Here is a 20115-nt window from a genome sequence, read left to right as displayed (position 1 = left end):
TCCTTTTAAATAGATTTATTAGGTATTTCTATGTATATAAGATTAAAAAATAAATATTTAAGGATGAGTTTTAGCCACAAGTCAAAGTTTTGTTCCATTAACCTAGTGGTGAAATTAAACAAATTTTACGCACACAGATATAATTGACTAATTTGATAGTATAAGTCTCAATATGGTGCAACTTCAATACTTGAAGGACTAAAATCTGCATAAAACCGAAAAAATATCAAATAATTTGTTTTTGAGAAAAAGACTAGAAAGTAAAAACACGATTTCCGCGAGGTCCGTCCGTCTTCCCCACATACCGTTACTCGCACCCGCTCACTTCTATCCGTGGTTCACTACTGTCATTTGCGATAAACCCTAAACCGTAATTTCCCCTCCCTCTCGTCAGCCTTGCCACAATCTCTTCTGAATTTGCAGGGAAAACGAAGGAAATATAACGAAAAGGGGTAAGAAAAACCGATGCGTTTCTGAATTTGAGTTGATTTTCCAATCAAGCTTCTAATAATAGCTTGTTCTTCACCTGCTGTTGAATTTATAGGGTTTTTCTCTCTGTATTTACCCGGTATCGGCACGCAATGGTGTTTTGCAGCTCTTGTCGTAAAAGCGTTCCTACAAGTTATGACGAAACTGGCATCGTGTAAGTGCTTTGTTTGTCTTCGCCTTCAAATTTTTGCTGATTCTTTGATTTTTTGTTTATTCATTTAGAGTTTTGTGTTGTGTATATATATTTGGTGTCGTGAAGGTCATGTTGCATCTGTGGGAAAGTTTTGCAGTTCACTAATTTTTCTACTGAAACCACATTTGTAAAAGACAAGAAGGGGCAGGTCTGCTCTTTTCTCTTTTCTTTTTATGTATTATTTTCTTGTCTACTCATTGTTAATGATGTGGTTAATCAATGTTCCTGATGTTCTTCTCTTTATGTTCTTATGGTTTCTGTTTATCTGTAGAGCCATGCTGGAGGAACATTAATTTGGTCTGTTGAAAGAGAAAATGCTTCTCGAGAGAGGTTGTTTGAGAGAGGTATGCTTTGTTTGTTTTCCTGCTTAATTTTGTTGTAGATTTCTTTCCCTCACATGCGTTTCTAGTGGTTGTGCTTGTTTAATTTTTTCCAGGCAGATAGAAAACTGTGAAAGAAATTAGTTACTAGTCAGAAGATGAAAATTCTGTTGATGAATAACGAGGTTTTTCTATCAAATTTTGTAAGGTTCCTGATTTCTGATATGTGTTCTTTTCTGGGTTAATTAAACTGGTAATGAAGATATCTTAAAGTGATCTAGAGTTCTGTATTAAAGTGAGAAAAAGAGAAGAAATCACAAGCAAAGAAGCTATTTTCAAGTTTTTTAGATATGAACAATAATCCTTGTATTTACTGCAATAGCTGCCTCTGTAGAGTGAGAAGCCCCGGCAAGAAGTAATTCTACCTCTTAAAATAATTTAATCTTAACTGTCAAAAGGACCACAGTAAAATAACCAGTAAAAGAGATAAGACAGGATAAGCCTTGATTGGAAAAGAAAAACTCAACTAGTAGCCTGCCCTATTTGCTTTATCACCTAGCTTTCCTCCCTTACTACCACTCACTGTTCATGACCAGAAAAACTGTTTGATGTCTAAGGATCTATGCATTTTCATTCCATTTTGAACATCTACAGTGGAATTGCATGAATATCATGAACTCTTGTGTAATTTTTTTGGTATTGTTTAATTCCCTTTTATCTTGCAGCACGTGATGACATGCTAAACATAAAAAATGGCTTAGACATGGGTCCACATCTTGCCATAGTTGACCAAGCTATGGTGTATTATAGAGTATGTTTACTTGCCACCTAAGCCTCAATATCACATGCATGTTCTGATCAATTTATTGAATTCTCTTAATCTGTTATGTGAAGATAGCAGTAGAACGGAATTTCACTAAGGGCCGTAGGACAGATCAAGTACAGGCTGCTTGTCTTTACATTGCATGTCGGTAAGGAATACATATCTCTGATTCCTTTGTGCCTCCATTACCCCATCTTTTTTAGCAAACATGCTATGTATGTGTTCCTATTCATTTAAGAGTGAGCAAAGGTTTCTTAATCTTCTGAAAGCACCCTTGTTGATTACCTAATCACACTTATGAAAGGTAGTTTTTAACTCTTCACAAACATTTTAATTTGAAAAAGACCTGAACAAACAGTTTTCTATTTTCCATTATAGAATGCGAACCACTAAATACAGGATTGGAGAAGTACTTTTTGTTTCATTTGTTTTGTTATTCCTATCAAGGTTGTCAAAAACACTTTTTTGACACGACATGAAAAATACAATATAAACTCGGATCGTAAACTCGAATCGTAAAATTATAAGTAATTTTCTTTAACTAATTATATATTGATAATTCTAGTCAATAAATTAAATTACATTAAAATCTGATAAAATGAGTCAACAATATTATAATCAATGAGTGATCTAAATAAAATGAGAGAGATAGATAGTATGAATTAATAAATGAATGATATAGAGAAATAAAGTCTTAGAACAAAATTTCTCAATATAGGAGAATCACTGAAAGGTAGGAAGCACAAATAAATCTAGTGACAATCTGGTTGTTCTCATTACAATAAGTCTTGATAGACCCTTTTTGGGTTGCAAGCTAATTGAGTTTAAATTAGTAATTAACTACATAAATTCAATAATGAAATAAACTCCTAAACAATGTTTATTGCGTTAGAAAAAATTCAAATTAAAAACAATTATTTAAAATTAAATAAATAAATAAAATAGAATAATAAAAAAAGTCTTCATGTTAAAATTCCTTCATGTAGCCTGAATCTCCAATTTTTGTATATTCTTGACAGATTTGAATCCTGATTTCAAACATGTCATTCTCTTTTGTTTGGATGAATTATTGGGCCTACGATATATAGTTGGAAAGTTTCAAATGTCTAGTTTCTATCCCAACTTTAATCGAAGCAAAATTCCACTGGTAGCTCTAGATATGTCTCAAACAGTACACGAAGGTGTTGTTTGACATATTTGACAATATTAGTTTACTAATTTGACCCTCTGAAATATTATGTTCCTTAACCTTCATTTGACTTAAAAATTTACCACAATATATTTTCATGTATCTAATATTTCCTTGTAAAATTTCAGCTTTATCCAATATACGGTTTGAAAGATATGCTCAATCTCGCAAAACTAGTCAGCAGACATTTTAAGGCCAAATTTAGACCTGACTTGGTTCGTATCATAAATTTAGTAAACTCGTAAAATCGGACCGAGTTTACCGATTTTGCACGAGTTAAGTCCGATTTTACTGGTTTCGAGTTTTTAGTTCAATTTAGCATGTTAGATACATGTTGACTCGTAAAAAGATTTTATAAGTTAACTCGTGATTTTAAGAACCTTGATTCCCATTACTGTTTTTGTAGTTAAGGTTCCCTTTCGTCTCAATCTTTTGTTGAACGAGAAAGCTAAAGTCAACTAGGGCTTGACTAGATGGTGTTCACCAAGGAAAAATAGAAGATAGTGGGAAATGAGGGAGTTTTGATTGGCATCATCATTGTTGGTATTATCAGATGAAACTCATAGTTGTTGTTGGGGCTGCCTCATTCTTTTTTCATTTTCCTTTACCTTCTTTTGCGTTGTGTTTGTTTTTGAACAGAAAGACACTCCAAAAAAAAAAAATTGAACTAACCTTCACTAATACTGTGAGACACTTTTCCAAATTTAACCTACTAATTATTGGGTAATTGACAACTATGTAGCATCTAGTGTAGGGAAGTTGTTTATTTTTACTCTTAAGTTTATTCATGAATATCTTCTATGTACAGTCATACTTGGATTTAGCAATTTTGGCATTTTCTGATACTACTCTTGGACTTTTTTTTTTTCCAGGGAAAACAGGAAGCCGTATCTTCTTATTGATTTTTCTAATTACTTGCAGATAAATATGTGAGGAGGCTTGTAATTTTACAGCCAAATTTAAGCTGTTGTCATCACGATTATCCCTTGCTTACATGTGAATAACATAATGTTTTCTCGAAATTGTTTACAGTTATGTACTAGGTGCTGTATTTTTGCAGCTCTGCAAAGTTTTAAATCTTACTGAGCATGCCATTTGTCAGAAACTTCTCGATCCTTCCATTTTTATACACAAATATACTGCTAGTAAGTTTCTACAATCACTCGCATATTGATTAGTGATTGTATTTCAGTAATTAAATTTTGAGGTTATTAAATATGTTCTCTTGTCAATTAATGGAAACTTTTGGAGTACAAGGATTGGAGGTCTATCAAGCAATACAAATATCCTATCCCCTTCCATACTAAAACCTTCCATTTATTTAAGCAGCACATTATGTTTATTTTATGTGAGTGTACAATGATACCTCATCGAACTTTCTCTCCTCCCCTCCCACAAAAGAACTCCATCTCTATCTATTGTGTAAACTTTTACTTTTCTGGTTCTATCTTGTGTTGGCATGCCCACCACTCTTTAGTTTTGCTTTCCTGAATCCAAGAAGTAAGTGTGATCTGCTTCTTGAGTTGTATTCTTAGAAGCTTAGGGAGTATCATGATGCCCCTCTCTATTTAATTTTATTTGGAAGACTTTAAATCCTTCCTTTTGGAACCGAATGTATGTGATAGATATTGTTTTCAAGTAGGGGATTGTAATAACCATTGTTTGTTTTTTAAGGTTTATCAGGAGGAAAAAACAGGGAAATTTCTGATGATGCACTGACCATTATTGCAAGCATGAATCATCACTGGATGCAGGTGTGAAATTCTCTTCTGATACTATGGGAAAGATGAACTTGGTTTCAGTCATTTTATCGGATACTTTATGAGCTATCCAAAGTCTTATACTGTTTTCTGTCTGATTTTATATTACTCACAGACAGGGAGAAGACCCAGTGCGTTATGGGGTGCAGCATTATATATATCTGCAATTTCACATGGTCTCAACTGTTCCAAATCTGACATTGTAAGTCATGTGTGAAATATTTGTTGATGTGCAGTGATTAATTCGATGATGGACAAATATGAAATGCATTGAAAAGTCACCCCAATTGTGTCACATTCATTTGATTGATGTAAGCTCGTCTATAGGGCTACTTGAGTGCTGCACCTAACTAGTAATTGTTTAGTGGGGTATGTTTTTCCTCGAACGGGCAGAGTAGTTCCTGACCAAAGAGGTCAGAAGAAAAGAAAAGATCAGTAGAAGTTTTTAATTGCAGAGGCAGGTGAATTCAAATAATGACTTGGAAGTTGTGATCTTGATTAGAGTGGACCCACTTGTGTCAGACTATGAGCATATGTCTAGGCTTAGAAATAATACTTTTCTGTCTTGAAGGCATCTACGAACACTTTAGTTGTGCTGGTACCTCTCTGCAGCATAACCTAATCACTATTCAATTTAGAGTTCTTGTGATATTGGTGGATTAAAGTCATCAGTACATTGCTGTTGAATCCAGGTCATTGGAATCACTATGAAGGAAGTGAATTGTGGTGAAAGTCATAAGAATTGGAATAATTGTTTAATTACTTTACTGAATAATTTTTGAATTCATTCTTCATAGATTGAAGTGCCAAGTAGATATTTGGCTGTATGAGAATCAATATGCTCATATTTGAAACTGGTGAGAAAAATTGACCAAGGGGAGTGTTGAGACAAGGGTGTAAGGTGGGGAAAGGGCGTCTTTGAGAGGTGACTGTGAGGTGTGGGAAGAGCTTCTAGACAAATTATAGTTCAGATTGCTTTGTTTAATTATCCATGAAGCTTCAATTGAGCTTTTTCTCAATTGATATTTATGTTGTTTACTGGTTACTTTATTATTTCTAGATTTGAATCTTATGTACCAGTTCTTGAACCTGTATATTACAAAGCAACATATTATACTTGATTTATGAGTCAGCGACATTAATTTTTGTTTCAAATATACTTTTGTCTTGTATTATATGAATTTTACCAGCCTATGAGCCTACCTTTTTTCTGTCAGAGAGCCTATTAGCCCTACTTGAGTTCTGCTAAGATTGGTATTTTGTCCACGTTGCGGTTACTTGATGTTTGCTTTAAATCTTTTGCAGTTAAGGCTGGTGCATGTTTGTGGAAAAACACTGTCAAAGAGATTGATTGAATTCGAGAATACAGAGTCTGGAAGCTTAACGGTATGTTTCCGGAAGCATTTCATGACTTTTTTGGCTCCAGCTATTCAAAACATGAAAGTATAGTGCGTAGTGTCTTGAAATAACAAATAGTCTGGAAGCTTAACGGTATGTTTCCGGAAGCATTTCATGACTTTTTTGGCTCCAGCTATTCAAAACATGAAAGTATAGTGCGTAGTGTCTTGAAATAACAAATCTATAAGTGATAATACTCTTAACTGTCTTGTGGGCCAAAAATTAAAAAGGGTTCTCTGTCATCATCGACTCTGTGAAGCTAGAGGGACACTTCAACCTCTCCTTTCTCTACCAGTATCTTGCCTGCATACGGGCAAATGCTGTGGTGTGTGGGTAATAATATTCAGTGTGTTGTTGGCCAGATACGATAAGATGTCTTTCATGATCAACATTGAGAAAATAACCTGAGGAAAAACATAAACCACCACATCTCCACTTGCCAGCCCCCTTCCTGCATAAGTATCAGTAGAACTTACACTACAGCTGGTGAGCATGGTAGTGATACTCTGAAATTCCATGACAGTTCACGTGGATTTCATAGTAAACAAAAATTTGTTAATTGGAATTAAGAAGTTGGATTTCTCTTTGGCAGACAAGCTGCCTCTTTTGAAAGGTGACATATTCTTTGTCCATTTGAGTGGGCCAATTTCCATTTTGCTCACTTTTGACTGGAAAGTGTCTTTTTCTTTACCAAGTTGCATTCTTTCTATGCCGCCACTAAGATTTATTTGAAGATCAACAAATAACACTTGACCCCATCTAGTTGGTAGGTTATTCTTATTTTGTCATCTGATCTCCAAAGAAGGCAGATTTTCTTCCGTGTTTTTCGGGTAGAAATAAAAATTTCTCTAAGACTAAAATAATGTGCAAAGCAGATAAACCATCTCCTAGAAAGAGAAAACAGAATAACAGGAAACTATAGCAAAAGAGTGCTCCAGTCTTTCTGGATGCCTGCTAAGGAGGTACCAGTAAAATCTCCAGTAGTGAAGCATCAGAGAGAAGACACAAGCACTACCATATATTTATACGAACTGCTTTTCCTGAAAAATTATGGCATTGTTCTCACAGTAGATGCATGATATAATAGAAGACATGTCACAACTTTACTGCCAAAGCCCACAAATCAGATCAGCAATAACTCCTTAAGTTTTTCTGGTCAGATCCATGGTTCTCTATATATTGAGAAAAGCCCAGTCCAAAGTTTTCATGCCTTTCACAATGCAAGAAATACTGCTCTGAGGTTTTACTGCTGCTAGCACATAAGAAACTTGTATCAGGGGGTAGCACACCTTCTAGATCCATGGTTCCCAAAACTTGTTTAGGGAAGCATACCTAAACAAGGCGCTTCTTCTTTTTTTTGGGTGTGTGTGTGTTGGGGGGGGGGGGGGGGGTTGCCTTGCAGATAGGATTATTTAGGGGGAAATTTAGCACTAGGTTTACTCTACTTGTATGTTCTGTTAGGCATGGTTAATGGATTAAACATCTTGAACTGAAATTCTATTTTGCAAACTGTAAGGGGGGGGTGGCATTCCAGATAGGATTACTAAGAGGAAAATGAATACTAGGTCTACTCTAGTTGTATATTCTGTCAAGCATGGTTAATGGAATAAAAGTCTGGAGCTGAAATTCTATTTTGTGAACTCCAAGGGAGGTTGGCAACTAAGGAAGAGGCATTACTCCACAGGGCCGAGATTAGTTTCCCTTTGTTCTCTCCCTTGTGGAGAATTTTATCATTTCTAATGACTCGTGTTGGGATGATAAATTTGACTTGAAGGATTCTCTTTATAACTTACTGTTTAATTAGTAAGTGTTAATTCATAGGTAAATTGATTTAACTCAGAAAAAGAAGAAAGAAGAGAAAAAAGCAGTACCATTCGAGACAGTTGAGTGGGTGGGATTATTTTCCTTTTTTCTTTGTGCTATTATGCATCAGGTGCTTTAAGGGAGGTTTCTTTAGCTGACATTTGGTGGGATTGGGCTGCTCTTTGATGATATTCCCTTTTGCTTTTATATTTTGGAAGACAATTTATTCTCCAACATGTTGTAATTTTTGTCAGTGAACATAATCTTCTCTTATCTAAAAATTCTGAAAACAAGAAGGAAAAAAAAGATGAATTGATGTAAAGGCTGTTGTAAGTAGAGCATAGATATGGTCATTTGGTGCTGCAAAAAGAAAACAGTGCATGAAAATCATTAGGGCTTTCTAGCTTAGTTGGCAAAACCACTCTTGGCTCCAATATAGAAGCCCGAGTGGGGAAAACTGGGATAAAAAAACTTGAAGAAAAAAAGTCACAAAACAAGAAGGTTATGAAGGATGCTACCCTGAGCCCTATCTTACTATTTAGAATCCACTGAACAAAACTACCCGAAAGCTAAACTAACCGTTGCCTAATACCACAAGTGAGTCTATAGTAAATGTTGTGCTTGATAATAAGCAAACTATATTAACATTAGCAAGAATTGGCAAGTCAACATGTACCTTGATCGCAATCATTAACTGGATGGAGATTTGAAGCATACAAAACAGAGTGCAATAGATAGTAAGGGTTTGAAGTTAAAAAAAATATATTTATCTTGTAGTGGATCAGCCATATCCATTTCTGCTGCTGCTCCTGGGGCTTGCCTTCTGTATTTTTTATTGCCTTTTCTTCTACTTGAATGACTCTCCCTTAGAATAACTATTTGAGCTAATGCTAGCTCATCAGTTGTATTCTTTCTTAGTAGCATCAAATCTATTTATTAATTCAGTTCAAGCTCACCCATGAGGTTTGCTGACATATACTTGTTTCTCTCAAGGGTATCCTAACCATTCTACAATTATCTAAAAGATTTACGACAACTGTAGGTCTTAAAAAACATTTATTATAGTTGAAAATTACTGCCAAGATAAAGATTTGCAAATTATTTTTCTGATCTTGCTTCAGGCATAAGCTAAAAAATTATTTGTTCTTCATAATTTTAATAAAATAAAATAAGCCAACATCATTATTCATCATCTAAGCTGCTTGTGTTATTGATTGCTTTTAAATTTGTGTCTTATTTTCTCTACAAAATTATGCTGTGTGAAACTTTTGAAGTTCTGTATCTTCCTATACCATTAGATTGAGGAACTGAATGCGAAGGCAGAGGAGTTGAAAGAGAGTTCAATGCCACAGAAATTTTTTGGGGAGCCATCTAGTTCAAAAGAGTTGCTTTGTCAACATAAGGGTACAAATAAACCTCCTTTTGGATTTGGACTTTGTAAAGATTGCTATGCAATAGTGAGTGATGCTCCCTTTAATGAAAATTACATGGTTTTTTTTACCCAGAAAAAGATGTTATAATCCACTTTCCTATTCTAATGCAGGTTATAGGATTTGAGGGAGGATCAAATCCTCCAGCTTTCCAGAATGCTGAGAGGCAAAGAATGAAACTATCATCTGTTACGCATAATGTGAGTGACTCAAATTTAGTTATTACATCTTTCTTAAAGCTAGAGTACTCTTAAACTTATACTTACATTTTGTTTCTCCATTGGCTTTGTCGCTGTTGAAAAAATTGTGTTTTTATCAATTCTGATGAGTAAATTGTCTTCTGGTTTGTTGGTCAAGATGGAAAACGCTAGCTAAAAATTTTGTTTGACGTAATAAAAATGTTAGTATTGAAAATGTCTTTTGTTTGGGCTGCAATTTTCTGGTTTTTCCGAGTCAATAGGCATCTGCTGCAACGTCGTTTGTATTTTGTACCAAGCTTCATGAGCTTCTACAAGTACTAGTTATATGCAATGTTGCTCAGATTTGCTTATAGGGTTTCATGTGATTCTGAATTGAGCTGTCAGGCATGTTAAATTCCAAATTCTAGGATACAGGGACTCAACTCATAAATCTAAAATGTTGAATATGGGTAACAAGATATGCCATACAAGTATGGCCTAAAAACTAGTCTAACCAGTCAAATTAGTCTATGGTTATGCATATTAATATTTACTAGGCTTATGTGAATCTACAAATTATTAGAAACAGGTATCGCTAATTATATTTGAAATTTCTCTCATTTTTTGTTGTCTTCAATTTCAAACGACCATTATTATCAATCTTGTTGCTTGTGTGGTTTGGATGGGACATGTAGCATCTTGAGGGCACATTGAAGTGTCAGACACATTTTGCACTCCTTTGCCTGTGTCGTCACAGGTATTATAGGGTGAAATTTCAAGTCCAAGCAACAGAGGTTTTTATGTATTGTGAAACATGTGATTCAAACATCTGAAAGGTATTTCACATGTGTAATAGTTAGCATCTTGCAATAATGGATAGAGGAGCTACTTTATGTAGAAATGCAGATCTCTTATTAAGGATGGCAATTTATCCTGAACTTGATGAATACTGACTTGACATGAAAGGGTGATTTTTTTTTGGATAGTTACTTTACCCGATTGACAATGGATAGGGTACATATATTGTCAAACCCGACCCAAACCTAACCTGAGATATATATACATTTGTATCATAAACTGATGGATAGGGTATGGATATCTAATTTTCTTACCCGACGAGTAAAGGGTAGGATATGGATATAATAGAAACCCGACCCATGGACACTCTTTACCATTCCTGTCTCTTATACCCTTATACCCTGCTTTTGTGGGACCGTAATAGGGCAATGTCTTTCCTGTATTAAGCATAAAAAATTATATGTAGAGGACAACAAACTTGAGATGGAACTTGCACTGTGAGGTGTCGGTTTTTCCTCAATAGTCAATTAAGTGTTTTTACTTATCTCTCTCTCTGTTTTTGTTAAATATCTTTCACCATTGCGCATGCCTGCACACACAGCCATGCATGGTGTTTCGTGTATTTTTCCATGGAATCAATGAACATATGATTTGCAAGGACATTAGAATCAGTTATGAATGTGTTCGTAAGAAATTATTTTAACACCAAATGCTCTTTACTAGGAAACAGTACACATGATAACATTACAGAATCAAGCAATTGATTACATGTTTCTGATGTTTATGATATGAATTTCTGATGAACTTTAAACTTACCATTGATTTTCAGCTTTTTAATTGTAAGTTGTTATTGTCTTTTATCCCCGTTTTCCTTTAGCTTTCAAAAGGATCGAACAACCAATGTGAGAGCAGAGATGAAGAAAGGCCAGTACAGGATCCCAAAAGTGTTGGTAAGTTTACTCTCTTTATCCTTGGTTTGGAACTGGCATGGTCTTCTGCCAAAATACTGGAAAATATTTATTTGAAACTAAAATGTTTCAGAAGCTTCCATGGGGAATTTAGCCAGTGATCCTGATAAACTGCAAGATGATGGTGTAGGTGATATGAGCTCTAAAGATTTTTACGAGTCAGATGGCTTTTCTGATATTGATGATGCTGAGGTGAGAACTAAGGAGTCTAACAATTTGTTTTTCTCTTAGGCATATCACTACTCCTATGTATCCCATCTTCTACTCTTCAGCATATGTGATAAACATGAAAATTAAGGTTCATGGATGGGATCTAAAAAAAAACTTCAAACGAGTAATGGTTTGATTTGCTTTTCTCATGGTTGCTTTCATGCTCTCTTGTCAAAAATATCATGGAGTAATAAATTTCAAGTAAAATAAATCATAAGCCCGCCAGTTACATTTACACAGCCAAATTTTCATAAATCTTGCTTTTATCATGTTCCAGAAACATTTTTAAGCATGAGTTGCAACACTGAATTTCAGAAACCAAAACATTCCGTGTTCTGTGATTTTCAGGAGCTTTAAATCACCTTCATCATCCCAAACCTATCTCATTGCCTTCGCTTCTTGTTCTATGTTAATGTAATTAATCAGAACAGTAATTGGGCTCTGAATTTCATTTTCTTGTATGATTTGGACATTATTTGTCATTCTGGATTCAAATTGTTTAAACTTCATTCTGGTAGTCTTGTAATACCTTCTTCATTAAATGTCATATCTTTCCAGACAAACTGGAGTCGTAACATTTGAATTTCTCTTACATTTCATGTTCCTGAAATGGATTCTCGTAGACATTTCACATCTTCTATGATCATCCTTCTAAGTATATATGTATGTGCGCGCGCTCGCATCCTTGTCCTTGCATGCATTCACTCATGTGCATGAGTACTATTAAAAGTGTCCTAATAGAAACCAAACTTCCCCTCTTTCCTTAGCTCAGAAAAATGAAGGAAAAAAAGATTTCTTTGGCAATGCTGGATTTTGACAAATCAATCACTGTTTCACTTCTCTTTTTCCTGGATTTTTTTTGGGAGAAATAATAAGATTGTAATTCTCATGATTTTGTTCTTATACTAATTTGGTGTATTGAACATATGCTATTGAAATTGAAAAGGTAGCTATTTAGCCAATTCATTCTGCTTTGCCTTGTATTTTCATGAACAAGTTTGTATTTCTATTCATCTATATCCATTCAATCGGATGTTTCATTTTATTTTGTTGATTCCATTGTTTTGATATTTTATAGGTTGATAGCTACCTTCACAACGAGGAGGAAAAACGTTACAAGAAAATCATTTGGGAAGAAATGAACCGAGAGTATCTTCAGGTAATTTAATCTTCTGAGGTCAAATTTCCTTTATCTACATCACATGCCAGGGGCCATTTCTTGGTCAAATGGTAACACTTGGGCTAGCAAATTCAAGTCGTTATAGCAGTCACTTCTTGGTTGATCAGCGACCTCACAACTGGTTAATGAGTTTGTGCTGGTGTTACAACTATTACCACTATATTTTCTAACAAACTGTGATACGAACTTTAATCCAAAACATATACCCTAGGATTCATAGTCTCATAACTTAAGAATGTGCTGCTATGGATAATTGTCTGTATGCAACCAATAATGTCATATCTTGAACCGTTTAAAATCATTAGGTGGTTTTTCTTGAGCTTATTATATGGCCATTTTCCCATTTCTTTATCTGCTTTGCTGGTGCCTGGGAAATTGCCTGGTATATATTTGATTGGCTTTGCATGATAAAATGCTTTCTGTGCAGTTGTTGTTCTTGTTCTAGTTCTATGGATTCAGCCTGCAATTCAATGGTGATTGCCATTTACAGGAACAGGAGGCCAAAGAAGCAGCCACAGCGACTCATAAGGAAGCTTGGGAGGAGAATTTCAAGAATTGCCCAGAGGACTTGCAGGCAGCAAGGAAGCTTGATGCTGCTGTAAAAGCTGATTTAGCAAAATCTAAAAAGGTAAATTTCTGGTTTACTAGGAGAATTTTGAGGCACTTTGTATCATTGGATTATTTCAACTATTGTTTTGTAATATGTTCCCTCTTTTGCTTATTGTATAATATTCCTGGGATTTTTTCTTGCAGAACAACAATATAAATACCCGACCATTTTATTTTGTTGCTGATGTTTTTTGTTCAACAGTTTTATATTTAATTTGTAGTACTTAGACATAGGTGATTGTGAATCCTCAACTAGATTTGAGCCCTTGTTTCCATTCAACTTTCCAACTCATAGAATAAAAAAATTCCTGAAAGTTTCAAATAGCTTGGAAAGCATGCCCGTGTTTTAATTTATTTATGGTTTGTCACTAAGTGACATAAAATGCTAGGGTTTATGCTCTTTGATTTTCTTCAATTAAGTGTGAAAAATAAGTGCATAAAATGTCTATATAACTATATGCTTTATTTTTCTCTTTCTTGAACACTTAACAAATTTTGTGAAGGTTTTTAATATATGTAGCTGATTGGCTCCAAGGGTGTAGTCTAAATTTTATTTTTTTTCTACACCATCTTGTGAGACTGTTTCAATAACCCAAGATATCCTCGAAACCATAAAATATTGTGAAAATATTTTTGTTTCATAATACTCACCACAAGTTCAAGTTTGTGACTTGAGCTGTTTCATCTATTGTTAAAATCTCTATTTATGCTGTTTTACCTTTTATTTTCTTGTAATGAATGGGAGGAACTGTGGCCAACATCTTTTCAGCAAACCTCTGAGCTTCCTGTGTGCATACTCGGCACTTTTCAATATCCTTCCTCCTAACGAAATATATATCACCAAACAATAAAAAGACTCAATGGAAATGAAATTTTGATCTTGGCCTATATCAATAAGTTGACTTTGCTCAGTGAGTACCTCTCTGGAATTGATTTGGTAGACAGTATCAAACTATATTTCTTTTTGAATGCTGCTGATCATTATCTTTTCATACACTCTTGTATCAAACAAACTGTGGTTTCTGTTACTTCTACTTTTACTGGAATGTTTTAGAAGAATAAAACTTATGACATTAGAAACTAAGAGATAGTGAGCCACTTCCATTGTTAAGTTGATTTTATAGTTAGTATTCAATTATGTTCAGATCAATACAATTTTCATGGAAATGGTATTTGTTTTTTCATGCATCTTGGAGTTTAGCATCTATATTTTCGGATAGTATTGTCATTGGATTGTTTGATTTATAATATTATAATGTTCAAAACTTCATGAATGGATCAGTTAGAATTTCTAAAGTGTCGTTTTGTTTTTCCAGCATTTGCAATTATTTTCTATTTTTTCTCCAAATCAATTATATCCAACCGTGTTACCCACCTATTGTTCTGCATGCAATATTTTTGAATTATGAGGGGCAATTCAGATGTTTTTTCCCCATAATTATGTCCCATGTTTATGGATGTCATTATGTTCTTCAGTGTCAACGTCAAACTTGTATCCAAGTAATCCACTTTGTTTTGAATTACATGATTGCATCCATTTTTCACTCAATTCCATTCTGGCAATTTTGGTGAGGATATTCAGAGTCTCTGGTTATAAGTTGAGATATGCTGCGATAAAGGCCAACTGTAGGTCTGGTTAGGTGCTAGAACCTGCAGTAACTTTCTGGATGGAATGTCTTTGAGTCTGATTAGCCTACTGAACAATCATTCAGATTATGTTGACAGCAATTAAACTGATTTTCTTGGATCATTGCTAGAATATGAAATGAATAGAGAATATATGAGAACAACAGGACGATCAGTCAGATAAGGTTGGTGAAGAAAGTATTGGATCTTTAAGTAGTAACTGCTGATGCACTTAAATGAGATTCATATATAGGTAACAGCGCAATATGAGAAAGGAAGAAAAAGACCTCCTAGATTAATATTGGTTTAGGAACAACAGCTAACTCACAAAATGTTTCGTGTTCTAATCTTTTCAACTAATTACCGCTGTTCATTTGAAGTATTGTCTGTTACCCATTAGGAGATAGCAACCTGTGTGCTGAGTTCTAACATGTTTTATTGGTTGAGGTAAATTATTTGTATAATAATGCCCCTTTTTTTATCCAAATGCCCATAGAAATCAGGGATTGCCAAACAAATTTCTAAATTAAATCTTCATTAAAAGCCAAAAATACAGTGTGAATCGCTATTCAGTATTTCTGTCCAACTTTTTGTTCATCTTGCAGCCATTCATAATGTTACAATAAATTTTGTTCAGAAAATTGAATGTGAATTGTGATGATTGAATATTGACTTTGTAAAAAATACTGAAATTGTTGCAATACTGAGCCTATTAGCATTGCTGTTATAAACTTCTTTTAAATTCTTTATTTTCAAGTCTAGAATTTAATGATGTTTAATTTTTTTTTTTCTCTGTCTTAACTTTTTTGACTAATTTTCTGTGAATATTTATTTGCAGGAAATGCAACAAAAGCGAGCTGCAGAAGCTAGGAACTCAGTTCCTGCTAAATCTGCTGCAGAAGCTGTCCATCGAATGCTGACTAAGAAGGTAATTGACATGGATAATAAAGGAAGTCTCTGCAAGTTACTGTTATTTTGATTTGCAATAACAAAAGCTGCTAATTAATTTCACTGTTGGGGCAGCATTTAGCTGTGAAGTTTTAAGTTTTAACCATTGAAGATTAGTTGACTAACCATTTGAATGACTGAATTTGGAAATCAGACTCTAGGGTTGTTAACAGTGACATGTCACAGTTGGGTGTCTGTTTATCAATACTCTTAAGTGTATCCAACCAAAAAGCATCATCACATGGGATCTACAGCCTGAACATCCTAAGTGGTCCCACTAAAGACCATTTCCTGGATAGATGACAACCAAATATCCAGGTGGAGTGGGATATTAGCAAAAACAACACCTGCTTTCTGCTACTCCATAACCAGAAGGGCTGTTATATAATTATATTTTCCTCTTGTAGCTCATGCTGGAGAAGAAACAAAAGGATATAACATAACTATTACCATAGCTTGCTGCTTTTGTTTGACTAATTATTTGGGATTTCTTTCACGTGGTTAGCTAAAGTCATTTCTTGCTCAGCTTGTAATTTTCTTACTTTTTAGGGGCAGGAACCAAAGAAATGGTAGAATTGAAATCCTCTCTGAAGGTTTCTTATTCACAATATTAGTGCGTGTTATGTATGTGCGCGACACATGTTTTCCATGTAAATGTCACGACTAATATATTTATTCCATCTTGTATTTAAGTTTTCTTTGTAATCCCAAAGAAGAATTTATGGGCATATGCTTTATCTTTTGCTTACTGTGAATCTGATTATGATTTCTTTTGCAGAGAATCAGTTCGAAAATCAACTATGATGTATTGGAGAAACTATTTGAGGAACCTGTATGTCATCGTATTCTTCTTTATATGGACATTATTCATTTTCTGTGTAAAAATCCCTTTCGGAGATCCCATGTGTGTATCAAATTGGCAAATTGAACCTTGTGTAAATAATTTTGCGAATTGAACCCATCTTTGTCACATTTAGGCAATCCAATCTAACTACCTACAATGTTGACAGAAACACATTTGCTATGCTAAAACTTGCTAAATTGAAAAATATTAGCCACGTGGCACTCAATTCTGAAAATGATTAAAAAAATAAAAATTTGAAAGAATGCAAAGGAAATAACACAAAAGAATCACAAGCTCTTCTCTTTCTGTTTTCCACAAATCTGCATTTTTTAGGTTTTTACAAGAGTCTCGTGACTCTTCAATGAATCATAATTGGGACTAAGCATCTCAGTCAATTGTGTGCCAAATGGTTAATATTCTCCACCTTAGCTATCTTTAACATAGCAAATGGATTTATGTTAATAATTGAGAGGAGTTGGGATCAAAGGCCTTAAAAGTGATGAATATAGGATTGAATTCACAAAATTATTTACATAGTGTTTGATTTGCCAATATGATACAAACTCAGGGTCTCTAAATGGGGTTTTCCTATTTTCTTTCCTACTTTTAATAGATCAAGTTTAGTTTAGTTCCTGTGGCATATTTTTGAATGAGCATTTCCATTTTGTGATCTAAAATTATCACAAGGGAAAAGTTCAAATTTTCTTGCGATTTTGATGCATGTCTCGTTTCCATTTTCACTATTCAGTTGGTGCATATATATATATCACATTTTCAAGAATCTTTCTTGCAACTATGTTCAGTTGCAATCGGGAATAGTGTTTACTAATGAATGTATGACCATCTCTAACCCTTGGAATATTAAGCATCAAATAGTAAATCTAGTACTGTAAAGATCAAATTTTAGTTAGAGTAAAACAATAAATGAATTAAAGATCTTCCCTTGATTTTTTTCTGTAAAGAACCAACTTGAAGGACTGCTAGGTCTTTGTCATCCATGGTTTTGAAAGCACCCTTCAGTTACAATGGACTGTGCATGAGTTTGAATGAGCTGTTTCACACATTTTGTTGTCTATCCTTGGATAAGCAAATGAACAGTGTATCTTCCACTCTCCTAGAGGAAGTGACAGTTTCATTGCCTGTGTCATTTCAGATGCTCTAGTTTCTTATGCACAGGGACTATTTTCTGTTTACTATTTTTTTACTTTTGTAAGGATGAGCACCTAGCAACCCTAGAAGTATTGAAGCCTGCTTTGTTCCCTTTTAATATTCTGGATTGCGATGTGTTTTTTTACAGGAGGCTAAGGATGCCAAGAGACCGCGAACTGAATCACATCCTGACCCTGTTGAGAAGGTGCTGCATACAAATGGAAAAGATCACAAATTAGAAGATACTAATGAAAATGATGGTTTGGGGCCACTAGATGAAAATGTGGATGATGCTGTTGGAGAAGCATATGATGATTTTCTTTATGACGAAAATGGTTCTGATGATGAATATGGTAACAGTTTATGGTAAAAGTTTTGATGATAGCTAATCACTGAAGACAATTGTTCTTTTAACACTCTTCTGAACCTTTGGAGCCTAAAGGGAGCAGAATGTTTGGAAAGGATCAGAATTGATTTGTTGATGCATTCATCCCTCGGGCTGTTAGGCTATCTTCACAAGGTATCCACAATTCAGCACATTTCTCTTTTGCAGCACTCCTCAGCAGTAGTGTTGTTTGTTTATACACTAGAGTGATTGTCTTTGTTTTTTCTTTTCTTTTCTTTTCGTAAAATTGGTTTGTCAATAGTTTCTATTGCTAGTGATTTCGATTATTGATTTATTAGAACACAAGTTTTCCAGACCTGTTTTATCCTTGAGAAAATTCTGGGATAAACAGCAGTCTGCGCTATAAATCCAAGTCTAGGGACACTAGATTGTATTCTGTACTCCTAGTTAACTCGGTAGGAAGATGAAAACTTCCAGTTCTGTATTTACTAAACTTAACTTAAACTACTTGGTTGCTATTTTCTTTGTGCGTGCTTGCGCCATTATGTATGTCCTCTGGAAATTGGATATGTACATTGAAAGTATCCTTCTTCTGTTAAAATTGTTGATTAAATTAACATAAGACATCTATATCTATTCACTTTTTCTTCCTTTCGAAGTTTCGCTTTGTTTTTGTGCGATTCATCATCCTTCCTGTTGTCTTTCGAAGAAATTAAATCTTATTAATTACGTTCTCAATTTGTTTAATATTAAGCAATCAATTAGAGAGGTTGAAGGAGAAATGTGTTCTGGTTGTGGAAAGATTTGAATGTGATTTTGTGTTTTCTTTTTTGCTTCCTTCTTAATTTCAGCTGATGCCTTATTCTTTTTTATTTTTCAAATTTAAGTGTTTTCGTCGGTGTTTTTTCTCTTCTTTAATCTTAATGTTGGGGTAGTGTTGGAATCAAGTGAACATGTCTAATCACGACTTTGGTTAAATTTGGTCAACTAATGGAATGGTTGATCTCGCGGAACTAAGGGTGGATGGAAATAACCCAAGTTTTTCCTTAATGCCCCCCCCCCCCCCTCCTCTCTTGCTGTGTCTCCTTCTCTCTTTTCCTTCTCACAACACCACACTCGACCGACCCTTCTTTCTTCTCCAAACTTCGGCTAGCAAAGCAGTATCTCCTTCGCCTGCAACAATGCCCCCTTTTCTGCCTATTCATCTTCAGATTTCCTTTGATCTACGCCAGAAATTGATGCGGTGGCAATGATGATGACTGCCGTGATAAAAACTACAGCAACAAGTAGCAACCACGACCACCTGTGTTCAAACATAAGTAAGTTCTAGAGGCTAGCAATGTGGAGCAAACATTTCGTGGTTGCAACGCCAAAGCTTCTCGTAGATTGAGACACGGAGGCATGGAGAAGCAAGGCGCTACCGATTAGTGTACTGTTGTCAGCCCACACTGGATGTGTCAAATCTGCGAGACATCCTTTGCGGGCTCAAAATGGATAATACTTTATGTGAACTGGGCTAAATCCGTCTCAACAAGCTCAGCTCAAATGAATCTGTTTTCGAACGTGTTTATGTGTCGTCTGTGGATGCGGGCCTGCCAGTAAGAGTGGTTAGCCATATATTTATTAGTTTCAATGCTCTCAAGTCTCGCCTGCTGCTGCGTATAGTTGACCCAGAAGCGAACTTCAGCTGCTCCTGTATCTTATCGTAATAAAATAATGTTTGAGCGTATCATAATAATTATTTTTAAAAATATCTTTTATTTAAGAATATATTAAAATAATTTTTTTATTTTTTAAAAACTATTTTTAACATCAACACATTATATGTTAAGATGATTTAAAAACACAAAATA

At 34.7% G+C, this 20115-nt stretch overlaps 1 protein-coding gene across 3 annotated transcripts; it reads left to right on the top strand.

Annotated features, from left to right (window-relative positions):
- Positions 1-267: 267 nt before the first annotated feature.
- On the top strand, positions 268-18780 carry LOC133680857 (transcription factor IIIB 60 kDa subunit-like). Of its 3 annotated transcripts, none has more exons than XM_062103872.1 (20): positions 268-452; positions 545-643; positions 749-830; positions 954-1026; positions 1728-1813; positions 1897-1973; positions 3887-3943; positions 4047-4159; positions 4689-4768; positions 4890-4976; positions 6080-6160; positions 9274-9432; positions 9519-9605; positions 11260-11332; positions 11427-11542; positions 12639-12719; positions 13231-13368; positions 15814-15903; positions 16702-16755; positions 18065-18780. In XM_062103872.1, the coding sequence occupies exons 2-20, from the start codon at positions 582-584 to the stop codon at positions 18284-18286; spliced, it is 1818 nt and encodes a 605-aa protein (XP_061959856.1). In that variant the 5' UTR covers positions 268-452; positions 545-581; the 3' UTR covers positions 18287-18780. The 3 variants fall into 3 exon arrangements, with proteins under 3 accessions (XP_061959856.1, XP_061959855.1, XP_061959857.1); XM_062103871.1 differs by having other exon boundaries at positions 269-452; positions 11424-11542; XM_062103873.1 differs by lacking the exons at positions 268-452; positions 545-643; positions 749-830; positions 954-1026 and adding an exon at positions 1119-1205 and having other exon boundaries at positions 11424-11542.
- Positions 18781-20115: the final 1335 nt, after the last annotated feature.

Source organism: Populus nigra, chromosome 1 (genome assembly GCF_951802175.1).
Source record: "Populus nigra chromosome 1, ddPopNigr1.1, whole genome shotgun sequence".
NCBI classification, from domain to species: Eukaryota; Viridiplantae; Streptophyta; class Magnoliopsida; order Malpighiales; family Salicaceae; genus Populus; species Populus nigra.
Note: the sequence above shows the minus strand (reverse complement) of the source record. Positions and strands in the feature narration are given on the sequence as shown.

What these genes read in the sequence shown, in the direction of transcription:
- LOC133680857 (XM_062103871.1), top strand. Translation starts at nt 582, where the DNA reads ATGGTGTTTTGCAGCTCTTGTCGTAAAAGCGTTCCTACAAGTTATGAC. An exon ending in TAAAAGACAAGAAGGGGCAG is followed by an intron (nt 831 to 953) that starts GTCTGCTCTTTT and finishes GTTTATCTGTAG; the next exon opens with AGCCATGCTGGAGGAACATT. An exon ending in TGAATCATCACTGGATGCAG is followed by an intron (nt 4,769 to 4,889) that starts GTGTGAAATTCT and finishes TATTACTCACAG; the next exon opens with ACAGGGAGAAGACCCAGTGC.